Source organism: Bombus huntii, chromosome 1 (assembly GCF_024542735.1).
Source record: "Bombus huntii isolate Logan2020A chromosome 1, iyBomHunt1.1, whole genome shotgun sequence".
NCBI lineage: Eukaryota > Metazoa > Arthropoda > Insecta > Hymenoptera > Apidae > Bombus > Bombus huntii.
Genome location: NC_066238.1, coordinates 20,736,865 through 20,758,689, shown reverse-complemented (window position 1 = coordinate 20,758,689; position 21,825 = coordinate 20,736,865). Strand labels below are relative to the sequence as shown.

Here is a 21,825-nt window from a genome sequence, read left to right as displayed (position 1 = left end):
CCAATAAATTCCTCGTGACTTTTCTCTAAAACCTGACCAAATATATCGTGCTATATAAGCTTGGACTTTGTATGCGGGGGAATAAAGGTCTTTATTAAAAGCCTATTATTGTGTGGAAAATATAAAACCCCAGATTATACTTCACTATCCTACAAATACAATGCTTAGTTCAAACGTGTAATGGATTTTCCTCAAAGATGCAATATATTTGTTTTTCTTTCGCGTTTACTCTCTCTCGCTCTCTCTCTCTCTCTCTCGCTCTCTCTTCACATTTATAAATTAAACGAATAAAAATTAAGATTCCAGCGGATTTGGGACACTGAAATATGAATTTCTAAAACATAATTATTTATCCATTAATCTATTATTCTAGATTTCTGTGTAATTACGATTCTGTTATTATTTTTCCCTTTTCTTCTTTTTACAATATACCAGCTATATGTGTTTGTTGTTCTTTTTCTTTCACATTGTATCTGTTTTCAGCTGGAAAAATTGTGGATAATTTCATTGCAATTGTACGAAGTAAATCTTCTTACATATATACAACCCACGATCATCCCTTAAGCGTACAACTTCCATTGTAAATTCTATAGTTCGATGCATAATCGTTTATTCATTCCACATGATATTAATGTTAAGTGTTTCTTCACTTGCCGAGTCCGAGCGCAGCATATTGTTCTTCCGTTACTTCTGTCATCATTAGATTTCCGTCAGGTAAGAGTAAGACTACTCTTCTTGTTCCACCTAACATAATAATGCAATTAAATTTTAGTAATATGTCCCTTTACTTTAGTTTTCACTAAAGTTTAAGTTTAAGTTTGAAACGAATGTTTAAATTCGGTACATTACCTGGAGTAGGTTCTTCCGCTTGTACGACTTGAGCTACAACTTGGCCATGACCATCACCATCTTCTTGTCCCTCCGTCACATCCGCCGTATTCGTGTTGTCCATGATAGACATTACCATTGGATTTTCAGTAGGTTCTGTACCACCTTCCTTTACATAGAACTGCGAAGCCAGATTTACTTGATCAGGTATTAATTGAGCTACAGCTTCCGCCACAGCGTGATCTAACGTTAAAACAGAGCCTTCGTCTCCTTGTTGCTCTGTGGTAACATATACACATTGTTGCTCGCCATCAGCATCTCGAGTTACCAATAATGTCTGGCCATCCTCAGCTTGACCAGCCACTTGATAAACAACACCATCCTCTCCAGTTATTGTTACCAAGTTTGATGTGTCTTCGGTTACCTTCCTCTCTTCCGATATTTTTTCTTCAGTTTTTACATCGGTAGACGCGATTGCTATTGTGTTAGTCGAGGTAACAGTGGCTGTAGTTAATCCTGCTGCAATAGATGATTCACTGGTTGGTGTCGCTTCTGTTAACGGTGTTGTCGTAGTTGTGGCTGGTGTGGCCACGGCAGGAGCTGTATCATCCAAACAAGGAAGATCCGGTGCAGGAACAGATACATTCGTCAAATTGATTTGCGCTGGCTCGCTGGTCTGAACGATCGTTCCTGTCGTTCCACCGGGACTCATTTCGACTCTCATTATTCCACCACCCTCTGTAAGAGAATCAAGAGAAGGTAGAACCAATTCTGTGGTGGTAGTTGTAGCGGAGACGTCTATACTCTCTGATGTAGTTGTAGCGGCTTTAATGGTAGACAACGGAGTTCCCGTAGATTCAAGTTCAGGTTCTGGTTCAGCCGGTTGTTCGACGGGTTCACCATCCGGTCCAATGATACGGCCCGTCAATGGACAAAGAGTAAACGGCCTAGGTGGACTATCAGGCTCCGTAGTGGCAATGGTATCAGCTTCAGGAGGTGGAAGCTCCGGTTCAACATCGCTGCTACTCTCTTCGGAGCCTACCTCGTGGAACTCCATATGAAGTCCATCACCTTCCGCCAATTTACTTTCTTTCAGTTTGTTCCCCGGAGTGGCCGTCGCTGGTGTTTCAGCCAATTTCCCTCTGCCTCGACCGGCGGTAACACGAGCAGCTGCTAGGAGGCCGCGGCCACCTGGTTTAATGATACCCGCTGCTTCTTGAGCTTTCCTTTTTGCCATTAATAACTTTTGCTGCGGAGATAATAATGACTGTGGCTTACCAACTGGTGTTTTCGGAGACTGTTTAGCCTGTTGCACTGGACTAGTTCCAGACTTTACCACTTGCTTCGGCTGTGGGCTAAGCACCGTAAACTTTGGTCTAACTTGAGTGACATTTCCAGGACTCACCGAGTTACTTTGCGTAGTTACAGCCGTCGTACGTTTTTGTAGTACCTGGCGTGTTTGCTGAGACTGAATTTGTTTCGGGGCTGGCGCCCTAACAGGTGTGCGAATTGTTGACCCGATTCCAAGTACGCTAGTTGGTGTCGTCGCACGCAGTGGAGGTCTGGGTAACAAAGGTCGACCGTCCGCACTGCGTTGGCCTGTAACAGGTCCAGGACGTATTCCTGTACTTATTCTTGGCTGCAAAGTTATGGGAGCCGGCACCGCGGTCACGACATGTATCTGCGGTAACTGTGTCGGATCTGGTTTCGGCTGGATCTTTATAGGCTCTGTTTTCTGTATACCTCCTGCTTTACTCGTAACAGGCTTAGAAACTACTTTCATCTGAGTTACTACTTGACCTCCATCCATTTTAGAAACCACTTTTACCGGTGTTACAGAATTCGATTGCGATGCGGATATTACTTGCTTTCTTACTACGTTAGTATTATCTCGATTTTGAACCATCAAAACACCTTGTGTGGTTGGCGAACCTTTTACAGCCAATTTTCCGCTAGGGGACGAGTCCAACTTAATGATGCCATCTTTCCGTGACATTACGTAAACGCCGGATGTTAAATTTGGCATTTGCTTCGGGTCAACTTTAACGACTCCTTTGGCATTCGCAACTAAGACTGGTGGTTGGTTAGATTTTGCTCCTTCGGGAGATTGAAGTCCCAATGAAGTCGCAAGATCTGTAGACGAACCACTTGCTCTGTTAGACCCGTTTGATTGAGCATTAGCACGATTAAATGCGCGCTGAATCATATCACTTCGACCCAATAATTTTTCCTCCTCAGACTCTCCAGTCCAGTCTTCGTCACTACCTGTGTCGCCTTTAGTTCGTTTGACAACGCTACTGCCACCATCCTCGGAATCACTCTCCGAATAATCCATCTTTCTTTTCCCTAATACTAAACAAATTTCGGAATCTTAATATGTTTCTAACATTTGCAGTGTATATACAATATGAACTATATTATAAAATACACATACGGTCATTGTCTTCGTCCTTCATGGAACCGCACCACTGCTTCACTTGATCCATTGCTTTTGATTTACTTGATCGCATAGGTCGTCTACATACAGAAAATTTGTAATTTGAAGTGTTATTTTATAAATATAGAGAACACACTGAAAATTGTAAAAACTGTAGGCAAAAAATAATTGCCTTACCCTACTTGACCTGCAGTACTTGGTCCAGGTTTAGCTTCAGCTTTTATAATTGTTTTTTGTGCGGGATGAGCACCTCGACCTGCTGCCTTAGCAGTAGCCTGCTGTTGAGCTGCTTTCAATTCTTTTTTTTTAGCAAGGTTTCTTTCAAATTCTTCTAATAAATGTTTACACGTAGCTACATGCTCAGCAGGCTCCCATCTATTATGCTCACTGTAATTATTCGCATATTTTTATCTCCGAATATTTTTGATATCTTTCGTAATTTATTGTATTATCCTCCTGTCTAAAAATGTACGGTTATATTATAAATTAAACTTACTGTCCAAAACCTTCCCATTTTAATAGATATTCCGAACATCTTTTTTTTGGGTTAAACCGTTTAGCTAAAATTTTTTCTACTACATACTCTTCATCGCTTGAGTCGTCATCACCAGCTTTATTTGATTTGGTCTATAATAATGAATAAATTATTAGCTTTTTACATACGTTAAAGTTATTGAAATGTAACGAAGCTGACCTTGAGTTTTATTGTCGGTCTCAATTTTGGTTTTTCTTTCTTTTCTACTTCCTCGAAAGATTCATTACTTTTTTGATTCTTTGCTTCCGAAGTTTTAGTATCTTTTCTACTATCATCTTCCGGTTGTCCATTTCTAATTACTTTACGGACTACTATTGGTTTTCCTATAATAGTACAGAATACCTTAAGTGCATTGATCATTTAAATCAGAATAAAATTATTGCTTTTTTGATATGCACCTTCTGCATTAGTAGTTATTTGATTTTGCCTTGGTACATCTTGCATTTTTGCATTACTAATTTTCGTAAATGTTTGTATAGTTTTCCCAGCTGCAATCCACGAATCTCTTATGTGTGTATCCATTTTGCACCATTTTTGATACAGTTTCCATGAATTTGTTGAGTCCCTATCTGAACTTTCCTGTTGTATTTGTGAATCTTTCCATAAAAGGAAAGCCCATACTTGTGCTTTTTGCTCATTCTACAAAAAGTTAAAATAACAGAGTGATATTCTTATTCCAGAGTTATTTCTCAATGTCATCATGATTTAATAGTGATGTAAGAGTTACTAACATTACTATTTTCACGAAAATGTGAAACTTGGGTGCAAGCACCTTCTTTTGTACGATGCTCTTGGAATTCTTCAATAAAATGAAAAACTGAATGGCACTGTCCACACACAAGAACATCTAATCTTCCCATTTCTTCTTGTGCAGCTAATAACATAATAAAATTTATTATTTTATGTTTGTAAATTAATCATAGTAATAAAGATTGTAAAATACATCTTCAAAATAAGTCTCTTTTTATATTTTGGTCAATATGCCAGGACTCTCACTTTTATGTACCAGTGATTACTAACTTTTTATACTCATATAAATTATCTGTTATGAAACTGTTCAAAAGAATACATATCTACAGCTTTCAAATTTTAATAAATTTGATCTAACTATAATAAATTTAATTTGTTTAATATTTTATGTAATAATACACTTTGTTAAGAGTTTAAAATTATATTATTATTTTTAATAAACTTATATATTTATGTAATAGTTGTGTTTATAGCAGTACAATAAACAAAGGCTTGTTATTTACATAGCATATTATTAATGACAAATTGTAAATATTACCTTTAATAACAGTAGGATTACTACTAATGGCCGAAGGGCCATCGCCACCCTCCATTTTGTTCAATAATGTATTTAAGTCTCTATCCACAAGCTTCTTTTCTAAAAAAATAACATTTTCTTTTAATTTCTACTGAGACTGTCCACTGACAACTTTACTCATATTATACCAAGCATATAAGACAAAACAATTAATCAATGACAATATATTAATAACAGATTAATTCAATTATTCAATAATTCTTTGAACATTATATTATAAATTTTAAATTCACGGTTACTATATACTAACATGAACATATATTATACATATATTCTCTATAAGTGAACTAAAATTTCAATGATAAGATCCATATTTTAGATTAATTAATTAATTAGCAAGTAAAAGAAAATAAAAATTAATTACACCAAAATATATATTGTGACAAATAATATCTATCCTCTGTATAATAAATAGACTGTGGGTCTTTATGCATTTTTAAATTTTTATAAATATAATTAAAGACATGAAATTTAAATAAAAGTTTGTTGCACCTATCAGATATTATATCAAATATTTTCGATATTTTGCACCCTTAAATGTATTTTTGTATTTTAAAACTTCCATAAATACATAAAAATATACAATCTAATATAAATATTATGTAGCACTTATAACGTGTATTAATTAGTAAATGCATCGATGAACCTTTACAAATAAATTTTTTAACAATTTATATAATAAATTCGTTGAATAAACCTATTTTCTTTAAACAAACAGTGTAAAAACATTATTAGGTCACTTCTGTAGCATATTCTAATTAAAAGAAAAAAAGCCGTAACATTCGGAGTTCGAAGTTTCGCGGGTGTCAGAAAAATTTATACGCAACATGCCGGTGGAAATCGAACTGCGAACATTTTTTAACAAGACACCACTGCCGTTGTTACGGCTAATTCAATGATCCACTCAACACACACTACTATGTACAATAATTCTCTGAATTATTCTCGCACGATTCGAAGCGTTATCACGAAGAAATATCTTACGGCGGGGTCTTTTTTATTTAAACTAAATGAATTCCCGCATAAATGGTAAGACGTCGAGAGGCACACAGCATGGAGTCATTGTAAACGCGGCCAGTGGCGTAAGTTACCAACGAATAAAACTCACAAATAAATGTGTTCTTGAAATACTAGCCGGTTTACTGTGAAAAATATGTACGATATAAACGATTATACTAATTGCTGACAACACGAGCGTTCAGAATTCACGGGAACATTTAGAAACGATTCCATCGCCGCTGCCGCCGCCGCCACAGACTCGTCCTCTGTCTATCATGAGCAAGCCGATGCTCGTCAAGATGGCTCTCGTCACGAAAACTCTCCCCGACTATTCACTTCCTGTCTACCCATGAATATTTTTTGAACACACTTAATGCCCATTACCGATTTCAACCCGATCAAGTGTTAAACCAATGATAACAACTTACACCCGGTAAACCGTGGAAAAATTAGATCTTCCTGATCTGGAAATAATTGCTGTTGCTGCACGAGATGGTATGAAAACAGTGATCGCGTCTGACGACAGTGGCGCCATGGCGCTTGCCCGCCACGGCAACAGCTCACCTTTTTGGCGGGAAAATGTTACTCGTTAATTTTCCTTTATCTTCTTTTGCAGGAGATACTTCATCTATAATTATATATTTTATGCTTGAAATATTATATTCGAGTAAGATCATGAGGAAAAAAAGAAATTGTTTATGGAGAAGGGAGTTTGTTTTATAGGGTCCGTTGTCTAATTCAAACATGCCGCTTTTCTTCGACAAACTCATCTATGTTCCGGCATTGGGTCGAGTATAGAAAAGGTAAGTTTATGTTAATTGATGTCAAGATTTGGTAAATAGTCATTGGTTATTACCGATTTATGAATTCTATATGCGATTAATTGTTCTTTAATTTAATTATAAATTAAATCTTAATGCGCCAAAGCATTTTATTTATGTTTGATATGTTTCTTTCAATTTATGAGCAATTTAAAAAATAGATTAATTCTTGTATTAAACCGGACGAAAGTTGTATGCTGTATGAAGATTTTTTGTAGAAATTTATTATATTGTTCTGAGAATTTCTTTCTTTCAACTGTAATTTTATGTTGTTAATATTTGCCAAGTATTAAGAGACACGTTAATCTTTTCAATCATACCATTGACATATAAGTTTTAATGTCAGCGATAATATAAACAACATTAACCTTATTTCTTCGAAAGATTGAATACAATCATCTAAAGTAAGCATTGTTCCAAATTTATTGGAAAGAAAGTTTGGAATATAATTTCTTAATTAAACGAATTGAATTTGATTGTGGTATTTATCTCAGAAATTAAAAAATGGCTGATGAAGAAGAGGAGAAAGAGTATAGATGGGAGACTGGTTATGAAAAGACATGGTATTCATATTTTTTGAAGTACTTTAATGAGTTATTATATACAATTATTATATATAAATAATTTCTTATACAGGGAAGCAATCAAAGAAGATGATCATGGATTGTTGGAAGCATCAGTTGCAGATATTATTCACAATGCCAAAAGAAAACGTCAAATGGAAAAGAAGGTTGGTGCCAGATTAGGGATGATGAGGCACCTTTATGTAATTCTTGATGCTTCTGAATCAATGTCACTTCAAGATTTGAAACCAACTCGTTTTCTATGTTCTTTAAAGGTACCTATTGATACCTTTATACTATATTTGATATTATATAATTATATATATCATTATATTTTGTTACAAATTAATTTTTTTAGCTTTTAGAAGATTTTATTGAAGAATTCTTTTATCAAAATCCTATAAGTCAGTTAGGAGTAATTATCACAAGGAATAAGAGAGCAGAAAAAGTAAGCGAATTAGCTGGAAATTCTAAAAAACATGTGAAGGTAAATTTTTTTAGAGCATTGTTTAGATTTTTATTTTGATCTATAAGTACGTATTTTTATATATTTGTAGGAAGTACAAAACATGCAACAAATTGCCCCAGTAGGTGAACCTTCATTGCAAAACTCCATAGAGCTAGCTTTGAAGTCATTACGTCTCCTACCATCACATGCTAGCAAAGAAATACTTATAATAGTAGGAGCACTTACAACATGTGATCCAGGAGATATCAATGAAACTATACAAGTATGTATTGTAAATTCTAAGATGTACTATGTAACACAAATTATACTACAATGTTACGTGTTAATTTTGGTTATAGAACATGAAGACAGATTCTGTCAGGTGCAGTGTGATAGGTTTGGCTGCTGAACTATATATTTGTAAAAGAATGGCAACAGCAACCGGTGGAGAGCATGGCGTTGCATTGGATGATAAACATTACAAGGAACAGTTAAATATGCACATAGATCCTCCTCCAGCTGCAACTAGATTAGATGCTGCTCTTGTAAAAATGGGTTTCCCTCATCATGCATTACATTCTTCTGCAAATGATTCAGCTATGGCAGTTTGCATGTGGTAAATAATTTTTTAATTGTTAATTCATAAATAAAATGTTCTTTTAAAGGGAAGAAAATATCTTTTTCTTTTACAGTCATGCAGAAAGTTCAGATGAATCTGTTAAACTTCTTAGTACAGGATATCTCTGCCCTCAGTGTTTAAGCAAACATTGTGAACTTCCAGTAGAATGCAGAGCATGTGGATTAACATTGGTGTCTGCTCCACATTTAGCACGGTCCTATCATTATTTATTCCCTGTTGAATCTTTTAAGGAAGTTGTATTCAGTGGAACTCCTTCAATTTGTTATGGTTGTCAGAAGATATTGTCTCAAAAAGATAAGAAGGTATAATCAATGCATCACCACATACTTTAATAAGAACAATATATAAATATAATTTGTAAAATATAAACTAGAACTGTATCTTTTTCCAGGTATACATTTGTAATAAATGTAATGAAACATTTTGTTTAGACTGTGAAATATTTATTCATGAATCTTTACATACATGTCCTGGCTGTGCTACCAATCCAGATACATATCAAAAGTCTGCAGATAGAAATTAATTTATTCAATGTATATAAAATAAAATGAATTACTTAAAGCAAAGTATTTTAATAGAATATTGAACTTAAGACCAATTTTATAAGCAACACATTTTTATAATGTAGAACTGGTTCATGATGCACGTATAAAAAATATTTCTTCTTATTAAAGAGGAATGAATCAATGAAAAGACAATAATAACATTAATGGAAGTTCGTTTTATTTTTTTTTTATATTAACCTGTAAAATACTCTCTGTGTAATGAAGTTCTCGCAACACACGTGTAAATATAATAAATATATTTATTTTAGTAAAAAATATTACATACAAAAATTCTGTAATGATTCAAATTGATTGAAATGATTGAAATTGCCATGATTGGTGTATTATCTTATTAACAGATTATGGATTTAGAAAGTATAATTATGACGAATGTAAAATCGTTTAGGTGTAAGGAAAATAAGAGAATTGAAGTTGTTTATGTACACTTGAATGATATACAGGCTTCTTTCCCCCAAGCAAGGAATCCAAAGTTTTCGAGTGGTAACGTGGCCGCTTTAAAATCATGGTGGGAGGTGATTGAGGTTTATTAGTTAGCAGACAGGTGGAAGCGAGCATCGTGATATTAGAGCACATTATTAGTTTGCGATCGTCCTCCGGTGCGACCGGTTTTACAGTGCCGACCTACTTCCGATTCAATTACGTATGTTCATCCTGTCCGGACAGAGTGACTTTACATGTGAGAAATTTTCCACGCACCTAGTTTCCTTGCTAACGCGCACCTTGAAAGTCAGGTAAGGATAATGTCGTTCGCGTTATACGCGTTCCTCAACAATAAGCAATAATTGCTTTTCATCCTCTCATATATAGAGATTACATTTACGTTAATATATATATACATATATATACTATATAGCCTATACTTGAATTATGGAATGTTTTTACACCTTCTCGTAATTTGTAATAACGAATACGCGCGCGTTCATGTGTGCGTGTGTCATTTCTTATCTATTTTTACAAATACATACTCATTTCAAGCGTGCAAATGCATCTATGAATTACTCAGGTAATTTTTGTTTTTATCCTTATTCCTCTTTTAACACAACGATGGTATTCTATATAGAAGTGAATATGAACATGTGCTCGTTTGCTGTATGCGTCGTAGAATATATACAAACGACACAAGTAAAGGGTAGAAGGTTGTTACCGGCTCTTAGAATCTTTCTCTGTGAATAGGAATTAATCGGTGTAAGACTGTCTTGCGTGCGATATTTACAAAAAGAAGTTTATAGCTTTTATTTATTTTTATTTTTATTTTTATTTTATTTTTATTTACTATTTCTTCTGTAACACTTTCTAATAAGTAATTAGTAATAATTATTAGTAATTAAACATTTTTATTTGCAACTTGTAACGAAGGTTAGTAAGTAAGCTTATAGTATAATTATTAACAAAGCTAAAGTATTAGCGATAAGCAATATATTTCTTCACAAAACATCAGTGTCAATAGAAAATGCACTTTTTGCAAAACAATTATAGATTGCGAATTTTATTTTTAATGGAATTTCTTGAAATGGAAGATAGTCAGAATGTTTAACGATGACTGATTGATAATTTATACTATTCATAAATTAATTATTAATGAAGATATAATGTTGTATTTTGATAAATGGTTTGCCAGTGCAGAAAATATTTGTATTGCAAATCGTCGTTATAAAAAGAATTAGCTATTATTGTTATAAATAAATGCATGAAATCGAATTATTTCGGTTGTTACTAGTGATTTATTATACCGTGAGAATCGACTTGTTGATTCGTCGCTATCATCTTAACGTCATTTGGCAAAATGATTGATAGCATTAGGCGATCAAAGAAATTTAAATAACAAGCTGTATATCATTGTTGAATACATGTATTACTCATAAAACAAAATTAATTATAAATTGAATGAAATGAACCAGAAATTTTCTATCAAAAATGATCAAAAATGAGATTTGATACCGATTTATCTTTATTTCGTATGTATCCGAGAATATACTTTTAATAATCTTATTTTAATCATTTGAGCCTATCTTTGAGACACTTCAAAACCTAAGATAAAATATTAATTGTTCATTTTTGGGAATGTAGAAACTCAAAAGATGCTTATTCATTTATGTCAGTTTCGTATAAATAGAGTGAAGGTAATTAATGGTAAAAATTGACAATATTCCACTTTCATTTAACATGATTAGTAATTTGCAATAAAAAATGCAATTTTATTTTTAATCACAATTCTACGATTAAGAACGACGATATATTATTCTTAGATTTCTTATCCAAGTTTGCAAAGGGAGCGATATGATAACAAGACCAAATGTCACCTGTTCTCAACTGCAATCTTTCAATTTTCATTATTCAATTAATAACAAATTAATAATTTAGCAACTTTTAAAAATATAGTATACTATTAATAGTTTAGCAACTTTTAAAAATATAGGTTTTAAAAGATATAGTATTGCTTTTTTAACTGATCATGGATTAGGACTGAATCTGGTCCATGCCAGTAATGGCTTACAAGAATTCTGCTACGTGGTCTGAGATAGAAATGAAGTGAGGCAGTAATACTAAGAAGTATTGGAGATACGCTGGCCATTTATCAAGACAGTACTTCTCTAAAAGAAAAGAATTTTTAGAAAGATTATACGTTACGTGATCCGTATTTACGTGTATTGCGTTTGTTACGTGCATGATTTTCGTTTACTCTGTAGTTGTGTAGTGCAGATACAAAAAAAACTCCTTTCTCCTTCATTAGTACATACTTTCAATCCGCATACCTGGCTACATGTGTAATAATTGATACTGCAACTAAGGATACGTATCCGCTAAAAAGAATTTTGCAAGAGGTTAGCTTTGCGAAATATTTTGGTTTTTCTGGATGCTACGTAATGCCAATTGTCTGTTCGTAGAAAAAGCGGATTCAATTACGGTTATCTCTATACCTGTTCACACGTAAATTGTTCTCGAGGCGTTTCAATTATTTACTATTGTTTCCATTCCGTCGTGTTGAGTTCATTTTTCGTATTTTATCTGTTTTTATAACTCGTTCTCGTTACGTCGTTATTGTTCCCTTTTTATGACGACGATTATAAAAGTGAAAATATAGATTTCAAGGATCGACAAATAGCCATCGATACTCACATATGTACGTAACACGTATGCAATATACTCCGGTAGTGCAACAAACATTGTGTACAAAGGATCGCCGCTGAAATTCTTGATTAATTGATGTCAAGTTGTCTATAACTGCATGTATAATAATTGCTTGACTTGTTATATAAATATTATATTTGAATCACGAGTCTGTTTAATAGAAGATTATGTTTGTGTAACAAATACTTTGTCGAGACGTCCGATCGAAATGCGTTTGCACATTAATCGCAGTCTGACATCATGCGCAATCGAGTTTCGCTAATCCGGATAATTTCCCACAAATTATAATTACATCAATGAAATTTCATTTCTCCTTTTTTCCATAATTAATAAAATAAACGGGGAACTCGATAATCCGGATTTGGATCATTCGATCCCGATAATCCGGATTGATCGAGATTGATCCGGTTTCACATGTTGACTACTGCGATGTTAACAGGTGACCCAAGTTACTAAATATTTAAGAATGATTAAAATAAGATAAATTTCATGGATTGATTAATTTTCAATTGTGTCAATGATTTTGATAACAACGTCAAAAAAAAGTGCGCAAATACAATTGATATTTTACAAAAATTAAATGTTATAATATGTATCGCGTTGACGAGATCTGGATGAATAATCATACTATTTTTACATTGAATGTTTGTTTATTCGAAACTTGTCCATCTGAAATTTTGATTTTTCTCTTCTACAGCATCACCTCCATTTTTCTAATTTCCTTCTCCTTTCTCTTAAAGCTCACAATGTACCGTTAATTTTACGATTCATAAAGAGGTGGTATCATTCTTGAAAAATTCTGTAAGGTTACAAGTTTGTATGGACTTACTTCACTTTACATGGGGAACGGTTCAGATCATGGTCGCTTATCAATGATTACGGTTCAATCGGCGATTCAAGCCGAATTTGCACCTACCATTTTGGAGAATCATCGTAGATGACTCATCCACGGTGAATGTGAAAGATGAAAGTTATAGTACACTATACCAGCTCAATTCATGGTCACTGTGGACAAAAACAGTGTTTTTCAATGAATGACCCGCGATGGTCATCGAAAACTAAAAGGTATAAATTTGGCTAAACACACGCGGAACGTACCCTCGGCCTTACCCGGTGTCAGACATCAGTGGCCTGATTGGTGAAATTGCTATATGATTCGCATATGGTTTGTAAATAAAGACATTACGCAAAGGCTCGTTCGAGGGGGATCGCGCAATGGGGACACGGTACCACCACGTCTCTCCTTAATTGGTCTGTAACCTTGTCACGTTGACCAATCTGGGTTCTACACAATCCGTTTGGCTCCCTATCGCGCCAATGTCACCGAAAATTCTAATATCGATCAATTTTATAATACCGATCAAATTTCACGGTGCTCGATTGACGTGATCGATAGCGCTTAATTACGACACCACGGAGATAAAATGATAAAGATTCGAGAAATACTTCTAGAAGTGAAAGAAAAATAAAAGAACTCATATATTGGATCATTTGATAAGATATATAAGATCTTATAGGTTTATAGATGGTTCTAAACTACTTCCCGTTTTTCGTTATACAGGATGTCTCACAGTGTGATACGACATGACAGTTATAGACAAAAACAGTTGTAGGTTATTTCAATTAGTCGATATTACCGACAAGAAAACTTTAAGACTTACGGTAGCATGAGGCTTTTTGTCCTAATTAAAGTAATCAATCTCTCAAGTGGCATTGCTATAAATTTGATAACTGGCCCGAAATTTCACGGCATTAACTTTCATACGGTATGTTTCCATGCTTGGTGTTTACTTTGTTCTTTAGGTGATTCTATATTTTTAAACGTGCGATTATCGACACGTCTCGAGACTTTCGTGCTGCAAGACGAATAATCTCACTTACTATTAAATATTTACAGTGCAACTTCAACGAAAAATATACACTGACTATAAAAAGTATTCTTGCATCATTTTGCTTATTATATTATTTACATATTAATTAATTAAGGTCTAGTATATTAAGTTTCATATCAAACTGTAACATGTAATATATAAATATAATATGAAAAATACAAGTACGAATAGTTTTTGTAGCCATTGTATATTACATTTATGATAATTGTACATCTATAATTGTATATCGTGGAAATTGGAAATCGAAGAACGAATAATTTAGTCATAATTCATCGTGTTCTCGTATCATGTTAGCATGTATATATGTACGTGTTATGGATATCGTAAACGTGGCGTAATTACAGCGATGCGATGATCGGGGAATCCTAATGCACTGGAGATAGGAAAGTAGAAATCAAGATGCGTTACGCGCATGGTCGTAAATATATACGTAATGACAAGAGTCATCCCTCTTAGTCTTTTTAACTTACCGATCACGATCGTCGTTTAAAGAGATCAAGGTGATTCACAAACACGTAAATGATCGACAACTGTCAACAACTTGAGAATTTCTATGAAAAAATACGTATTGTATACATTTGTAAGAATCCGTTTGTACGTCTCCATTGTCAGACAAAAGAATTCTAGAGAATCTATTCATTAAGAACTAGGTAAGCAGTGAATCTTTAATAAATATCAAGAAATGTAACATAATATAACTTACATATTGTTTTATCAATAATAGACATTTGATAGAAACCAGGTTAGAGATCTAAAAATATTAATTAAAATGAATATTTTAAGTATAATTTAAAAAGAAAGTAATTTATTATAGTATTATAAACAGTTTGATTCCAAAAAATAGAAAAATACTTTAAATATGAAAAAATAAATACTTCACTCACAATAATAATATACGTAATTTTAGAAATACTAAAACAGTAGTAAAATTAAAAAAATAATAATAATCTTTAGTAAATAGACTGGAAGAAAAAATGACAAATAGATTATTGAAGATAACAAATAAATAAAAATATTAAAGGCGACTACCTGACCCTTGAAGAATAAATACCAAGATTTTTGACGTGTCTGTAAAGAATCTTTGTTATCCTTGAACAAAATATCTATGCAAACTATCTGAAGCAAAGTATTGAAGTTTATGCTAATGATACAACTTGAATTTTATTTCAATATTGTGATTTAATGCCTCGTTTCTACGAAAATTATCCTTATTTATCACTGTTCGTCATATCCTTGTTAACGCTATTCTAGCTCTACCTATACAAAAAGGTTGTTGTATGCAAGTTGCATTGTCCGTTGCAGCAATATAGTTGTGTAACGAACACATACATATATCATATACCTATACTGGGTGTTCCATTTAGCTATAGCTCTTTACACAAGTTATAGCTCTAAAATGTTAGAATATGAAAAAGATTTCATTGCGGAAGACCGAAAATTGATTGCTGAAAATATTTTGATTGATTAATTTAAATGATATTTGAATTTTAATTTTGTCAAATTTAGTGTATGAAAGACGCAGAAAATGAATGCAAGAGAGTATTTGTTCCTTGTCTTTTACACGTTATATTCTACAATTATTGATCTATTTTTATGAATAAAATACCGACATATTTGTTATACTGACAATTATGTGAATCTCTGCAATAAAAAATGTTAAATTATAAGAAGATTTCAGAAAAAAGACGATGTTAACAATAACCATCACTACTTAACCTTCATGAAACATAAGAGCGCATACAACTCGGATGTCAAGCTATTTCTTAGCTTCTATAAAATCAGTTTCTATCTATTTTCTTTTTCGGACATTTAAGCTATACAACAGAGAAAACACCATCAAAATCCGTTCAGTAGCTTTACGCGATGCAAGTACAGACCGAGAAAAATTCTAAAAATTAACCTCTTTGACTTCGTAGCTTACGAACTGTTCCTGGATGATTGTTTTATTTTTTTTATTCAATGTACAGACACAATCCTTTTACTGTTTTATTATATGTATACATATAGATAAAACGATGTCTCAATTGAAGTATAAAAACATGTACCATACAAATATATATATTTATACATGTATATATATAAAATAAAGGTGATCCAGAAATCTTTAAAATATCTGCTTTTCGGTAATGAACACGTATACCAAATAATACCTACATCATTCGAAATAAATTTCAGTTAATGATCTTTTTTATCCTCTACCGTTTCAGAGCTCATGGCTTGAGCAAATTACGTGAAAACCCCGTACGTAGCTTTTAATTACATCATGTATAAATCGATCTAGGATACTTGCGATAAAATGAACTGTAAGCTATATCGAAGCACGTTCACATGTAGCGTTAATATAAAATTATGGGTGTACGGAGATGATTAGTACGAGAACTGCAAGAAACATTGCTGACCTTTCTAATGCATTTACTATTAATAGTCATGTATCTGAATATTACAAAATTTCCGTGATATTTACTTGAAGATTAAGATTTGCAAACGTTCTTGAATAAATCTGATATTGTTAAAATACAAGAATCATCCTTCCTGTTATATTAGATGCCGTATCAATAATTTTCATTAAATTTTATTAATCGATTTCTGAGAAAGAGAGAGATTATATCGAAAAAATTCACAGATGCTATAATTACAAAAGATACGAATAGAGTGCTTTTTTCCTTTTTTATCTTCGGTATCTTTATTTTTTATTAAATTAATTACATTAGTTTCGAAAGCAATAATTGGTTTATTTACCTCTTGCCGTCTTGATTGGAATGTACGTTATATGATATTCTAATCAACATTTTTATAAGATAATGACGACGGAACAATGTCTAATATCTATATACATTCTAGTAAGCGAAGGAAAAAACATATTTTTGTGCAAGATTTTGTGATATGAAAAAAGGTATTAGATAAGGCAGCCATTCATAAATGGAAGTTATGTAATAGTTCTGTATTATTCTGTATTCTGTGTGTAGGTGGAAGATTATTTGAAAATAATCAACGATCGTTTTTATTGTATTGATCTTATTGTATGATTTATTATGTTCATGAAACATTATCTATCATTATCGTCGTATACAAATGGTTATCGGTGCTCGGATCTTGCAGTACCTCACCATGTCTATTACCACCACTATCCCTTACCTCGTAAAGTTCTCTTCATTTAAGTAGATTTATTATGGATCAAGGAGGAAGGAGATACGTACTGAGCTCCAGAAATCAAAGTGACCACAACTACGAGTAGCTAGCACCAAAATATTGTCAGAAATCTTGAATGAAACTTAATCTACTAATTATTCAAACACGAAAGAACCAGTGAGATTAATAATGAGAATTGTCTTGTTGCTTCATGATTGTTTAAGTATACATAGGAATATTTTCATGTATTTCAGATGCGGAACCCCGAGTTTGGAGTTCAGATAACAGCAAGTTACATTTTTCTTGTTCAAACGCCTTGCTTTTATCAGTGTCACTTGAAGAATATTGAATGATCTTGAAACCTTGGAACCATCGAACCTTGGTACTTCAAAACTTCAGGGTACCAAGTTCAAAATTAATCATCCCTCGCTACATGTATATATTAGTCTTATCGTATTTACATCTATTAAACTGTAGCTTTATTGTATCCAATTTTATTAAAATTTCATTTTATTGTACTAAGGTTTATTAAATTATAACTTTATTATATCTCATCTTCTTTATATCATTGTTTCTTCTCTTTCTTTTTTTATTCTTTCTTCTTTTTTATATTATTGTTTCGATATATTTAGTTTTACTAAATCTAGTTTACTATTTAATTTATTAAACAGTTTAGTGTATAATTTAGTTCTGTTCGCTAAATTTAGTTTAACAGTACTTTCATTGAATTTAACTTCTTTAAATTGTATCTCTAGTGTATTTAATTTTATTATAAGATAAACGATTAAAAACAACAAGTTAAGCCACAAATATTATTTTTTACGCGAAGGAAGTGAAAAAGCTCGGGTGCCATGGCGAGCCGAATATGGAAGGTGTTAGCTCGGAGACGGATCGATGAGGACCTCGAGAGCAAAAGCAAACTAGCTCGGGTTTTAGGCTTGTTCGACCTCACAGCACTTGGCGTGGGTTCGACCCTCGGCCTCGGTGTTTATGTCCTTGCTGGCAGCATCGCCAAAGAGACGGCTGGACCAGCCGTTTGCATCGCCTTCCTCATTGCAGCTATCGCTTCCGGATTTGCCGGTAAATTAAGATCGCATTCGCGCCTGTTGCCCGGATATTGACAATTTGTTCTTATCAAAAACATTATTAGTTAAACAAGCCTCGTGATAACGTCTGGCAAAGGTTTTTGCCAAACTGATATTGATACTTATTATAACCGCTTGTTTTATATGTAGACTACGAATGTTCATGTATTTATGGGAAATTTAAAGATACATATATGTTCTTATGACACGAAACGCACTTAATATGTAAAAATATAGGAATATCTAAAATATAGTAATTGTCAGAATATTTAATTAGTGAAACAAATATTGTCTTACATTCTCTTATTTTAATTACGTTCATCAAAATATTGCATAAATATCTTTATAATAAATATCTTTATAATTTATATAAAATATTCTTATGAGAAGAATTTTATTACAAACGTGTTTTGTTAAAAGTTATGTTTGAAGTTAACAAATGACTTGTGATGAACAGAAGTACTTTCACTGTTTCACTTTTAAAATATTATATACTGTGTAAAATATGGTATTAATTCGAAAATATAGCTCCTTAATAATGAGTTGCGTATATAAAGACAGTCATTTTGAATTTACAGGAATGTGTTATGCAGAATTTGCTTCTAGGGTTCCCAAGGCAGGATCTGCATATGTTTACAGTTACGTGACAGTGGGAGAATTCATTGCTTTTATCATAGGATGGAATTTAATTTTAGAGTATGTAATAGGTGAGCAAACAAAGATTGTGAAAAGCATAATTACTCTCTCTAAAACTCGATCGAAGATAAATATTCTTAAAGGAGTACTTGTTTTTCCAGAGTATTAATTTTATCAAAACTTATTAGAGTCTACTATTCGTAAGAAACAGAATTAAAATGTTTTGCACGAATAAAATAAAAATATTTGTCTGATTGTTAAATTTATATACACATATATTCCTCGATCAGGTACAGCAAGCGTCGCTCGAGGACTTAGCGGTTACTTGGATGCGCTGACAGGAAATGTGATACGCGAGAAATTGGAAGCCGCAATGCCTATAAACATCTCGTTTTTATCAAAATACCCAGATTTCTTTGCATTCGGTGTAGTAATGCTTCTTGTAATCTTACTAAGCACGGGGGTGAAGGAATCGTCAATTTTAAATAATATATTCACTGTAATAAACCTGATTACCATTGCAATAATCGTAGGCGCGGGGTCCTTTAAAGGTAATAATTGCAAATTATCATTTAAAATTAAAATACCGATCAAGGTTTTTCAAGACTGACCCCCACCATATCATCCAGTTATCTTGTCACTCGGTGTCTTATAATTTCTCTTTAATCATGATTTATCTGAATCTTTAATATTAAACAGAGTCTGTAAATATTTGTGAAAGAAAGACCTTGAGCGTGCAATTTAGTTTGTCTTATCATCTAAAAGCTTAATGACCTTTGCTGATTTGATTGTGACCTTTTAGCTGATCCAGCTAACTGGAGGATATCGGTGGAGGATATACCCAAGGACAAACCCGAAATACACGCAGGATCAGGAGGCTTTATGCCCTTTGGTATAAGCGGAGTGATGATCGGGGCGGCAAAATGTTTCTACGGTTTCGTCGGTTTCGATGCTGTGGCAACTACCGGTGAAGAAGCTAAAAATCCTCAGCGCAATATACCCATAGCCATCGTTGTTTCCTTAATTATAATCTTAATGGCTTATTTTAGTATCTCAACCGTGCTAACTATGATGTGGCCTTACTACGACCAGGTACATTCATGCACCAGTTAAATTTTAATTGGAGCTCTTGTTATTATATTTTATATTATATTATTATTTTATATTATATTTATATTATATTTATACAAAAATATTTTGTATATTTAGAATGTCGATACGCCATTTCCATATGTTTTCGATAAAATTGGATGGACTACTGTTAAATGGATCGTTAATATTGGTGCGGCATTTGCATTATGTACAAGCTTGTTTGGGGCGATGTTTCCTCTACCAAGGATACTTTACGCTATGGGTAGCGATGGGATAATTTTTAAGCAACTTGCAATAATACATCCGAAAACAATGACACCCATTTTCGGCACAGTGGTCTCTGGCTTATTTACAGGAATCATGACACTTATTTTTGATCTTCAACAATTAATTGACATGATGTCTATTGGAACATTGTTGGCATACGCAATAGTGGCGGTATCCGTTTTAATATTAAGGTATATGAGGGCAATAATATTCAAATATGTTTATTTGTTAATTACACTAAATCTAACATATTTATTGTATCATTTAGATATCAACCGAAGGAGTGCGCATCAAATACTCGTTCTGTATCAGCAATGAATGACTACAAGGTAACGTCAGTCAACATATTAAAACAAATTATTAATTTACAGAATCAGAAAGAAGTAACTGAGATGTCTAATAAAGTTGCAAAATACAGTATTGGAATTTTATGTAAGTATTAAACGGGCAAAAAAGTTATTTATTAATTTTAACGTAATTAACATCGCTCTTATACGTTTTGTTATTGTTACAGGTATTGTTATATTTATTACTGCGCTTTTTATTAATTCTGTAGATACCACAGCATTAGGTAGCAATGTGATAGAATTAGTGATATTAATCGTACTTGTAAACATATTATTATTAATTATGATTATTATTGCAAGACAACCTACTCAAGACATTGATTTAGCATTTAAGGTAAGTCTTCTAAAACAAACTATAAGAACAAAACAATTAATATCATGTTTAATTAACTCTATCATTTTCAGGTGCCATTAGTACCACTTCTTCCATGTTGCAGTATTTTCATAAACTTATATTTGATGTTGCAGTTAGATAGTTTTACTTGGATCAGATTCGCTGTTTGGATGCTTATAGGTACATGTATATACATGCAAAATGTTGATAATATTTGAGAAAGAAACCAAAAGCATTATAGCCTATAATCATATGTTGTTAATTATCTTTATTTTTCACAGGTTTTACTATTTATTTCTTTTATGGCATATCTCACAGCGAACAAGGAAAAAGAGATAAAAGAGAAGCAGAAATGTTAAAACGAAAGTACGCGGACCAAGTTAGAATCGTAACCAGATTCTAATAATTATCTCGCCACATGTGATATTTTTTTGTATATTTTAATAAAAACTGCTCAGAGAGAATAATCTTAGATATTACGCATGTGAATACTGTGGCAATTTTAAAATACGAGCATATTCATCTTAGTACTACATCTTTCAATATTTTTTAATAAATATAAAATATTAAGATAGGATATCATCCTGATTGTATGGACTATTTTTTATAAATTATTCTTACAGAGGAAAATAGATTTTACCATAAAAATTCAAAATTACTTCAAAATTATTTCATTTAGAAAATCTGAGCTACTCTATCGTATATAAGGTTGTGAAAACTTTTGTTTTTTTTTTGTTTTATACACTAAAA

General features: G+C 32.8%; 3 protein-coding genes and 1 long non-coding RNA gene across 18 annotated transcripts; 2 read left to right on the top strand and 2 right to left on the bottom strand.

Moving 5' to 3' along the window:
• Positions 1-207: 207 nt before the first annotated feature.
• Positions 208-6,673, bottom strand: LOC126872967 (uncharacterized). 5 transcript variants are annotated; one of them, XM_050633680.1, is made up of 11 exons: positions 6,236-6,453; positions 5,089-5,187; positions 4,532-4,674; positions 4,199-4,439; positions 3,960-4,123; positions 3,762-3,892; positions 3,443-3,652; positions 3,263-3,345; positions 2,107-3,180; positions 850-2,019; positions 208-744 (listed from the first exon to the last, which is right to left on the bottom strand). In XM_050633680.1, exons 2-11 carry the CDS (start codon positions 5,141-5,143, stop codon positions 647-649), a joined length of 3,369 nt encoding a protein of 1,122 aa, XP_050489637.1. In that variant the 5' UTR covers positions 5,144-5,187; positions 6,236-6,453; the 3' UTR covers positions 208-646. The 5 variants fall into 5 exon arrangements, with proteins under 5 accessions (XP_050489637.1, XP_050489372.1, XP_050489462.1 ...); XM_050633415.1 differs by lacking the exon at positions 6,236-6,453 and adding an exon at positions 6,555-6,673 and having other exon boundaries at positions 850-3,180; XM_050633505.1 differs by having other exon boundaries at positions 850-3,180; positions 6,112-6,452.
• LOC126875738 (general transcription factor IIH subunit 2) lies at positions 6,475-9,424 on the top strand. Of its 2 annotated transcripts, XM_050638724.1 has the most exons (9): positions 6,475-6,621; positions 6,743-6,929; positions 7,442-7,510; positions 7,584-7,785; positions 7,869-7,997; positions 8,068-8,241; positions 8,318-8,574; positions 8,651-8,900; positions 8,990-9,424. In XM_050638724.1, the coding sequence occupies exons 3-9, from the start codon at positions 7,452-7,454 to the stop codon at positions 9,119-9,121; spliced, it is 1,203 nt and encodes a 400-aa protein (XP_050494681.1). In that variant the 5' UTR covers positions 6,475-6,621; positions 6,743-6,929; positions 7,442-7,451; the 3' UTR covers positions 9,122-9,424. The 2 variants fall into 2 exon arrangements, with proteins under 2 accessions (XP_050494681.1, XP_050494599.1); XM_050638642.1 differs by lacking the exons at positions 6,475-6,621; positions 6,743-6,929 and adding an exon at positions 6,936-7,351.
• Positions 9,425-9,574: 150 nt separating this feature from the next.
• On the top strand, positions 9,575-21,564 carry LOC126874131 (cationic amino acid transporter 3). 4 transcript variants are annotated; one of them, XM_050636025.1, is made up of 11 exons: positions 9,575-9,895; positions 17,569-17,696; positions 18,144-18,394; positions 18,978-19,106; positions 19,326-19,586; positions 19,838-20,127; positions 20,245-20,585; positions 20,663-20,826; positions 20,909-21,075; positions 21,147-21,255; positions 21,357-21,564. In XM_050636025.1, the coding sequence occupies exons 3-11, from the start codon at positions 18,166-18,168 to the stop codon at positions 21,476-21,478; spliced, it is 1,812 nt and encodes a 603-aa protein (XP_050491982.1). In that variant the 5' UTR covers positions 9,575-9,895; positions 17,569-17,696; positions 18,144-18,165; the 3' UTR covers positions 21,479-21,564. The 4 variants fall into 4 exon arrangements, with proteins under 4 accessions (XP_050491982.1, XP_050491906.1, XP_050491812.1 ...); XM_050635949.1 differs by having other exon boundaries at positions 17,569-17,714; XM_050635855.1 differs by having other exon boundaries at positions 17,569-17,749.
• LOC126878187 (uncharacterized) lies at positions 9,902-17,562 on the bottom strand. 7 transcript variants are annotated; one of them, XR_007695582.1, is made up of 4 exons: positions 15,215-17,562; positions 14,889-14,936; positions 12,083-14,817; positions 9,902-11,965 (listed from the first exon to the last, which is right to left on the bottom strand). It is a non-coding gene; the product is annotated as an uncharacterized LOC126878187 (long non-coding RNA). The 7 variants fall into 7 exon arrangements; XR_007695583.1 differs by having other exon boundaries at positions 12,083-12,210; positions 12,282-17,562; XR_007695578.1 differs by having other exon boundaries at positions 12,083-13,092; positions 13,210-17,562.
• Positions 21,565-21,825: the final 261 nt, after the last annotated feature.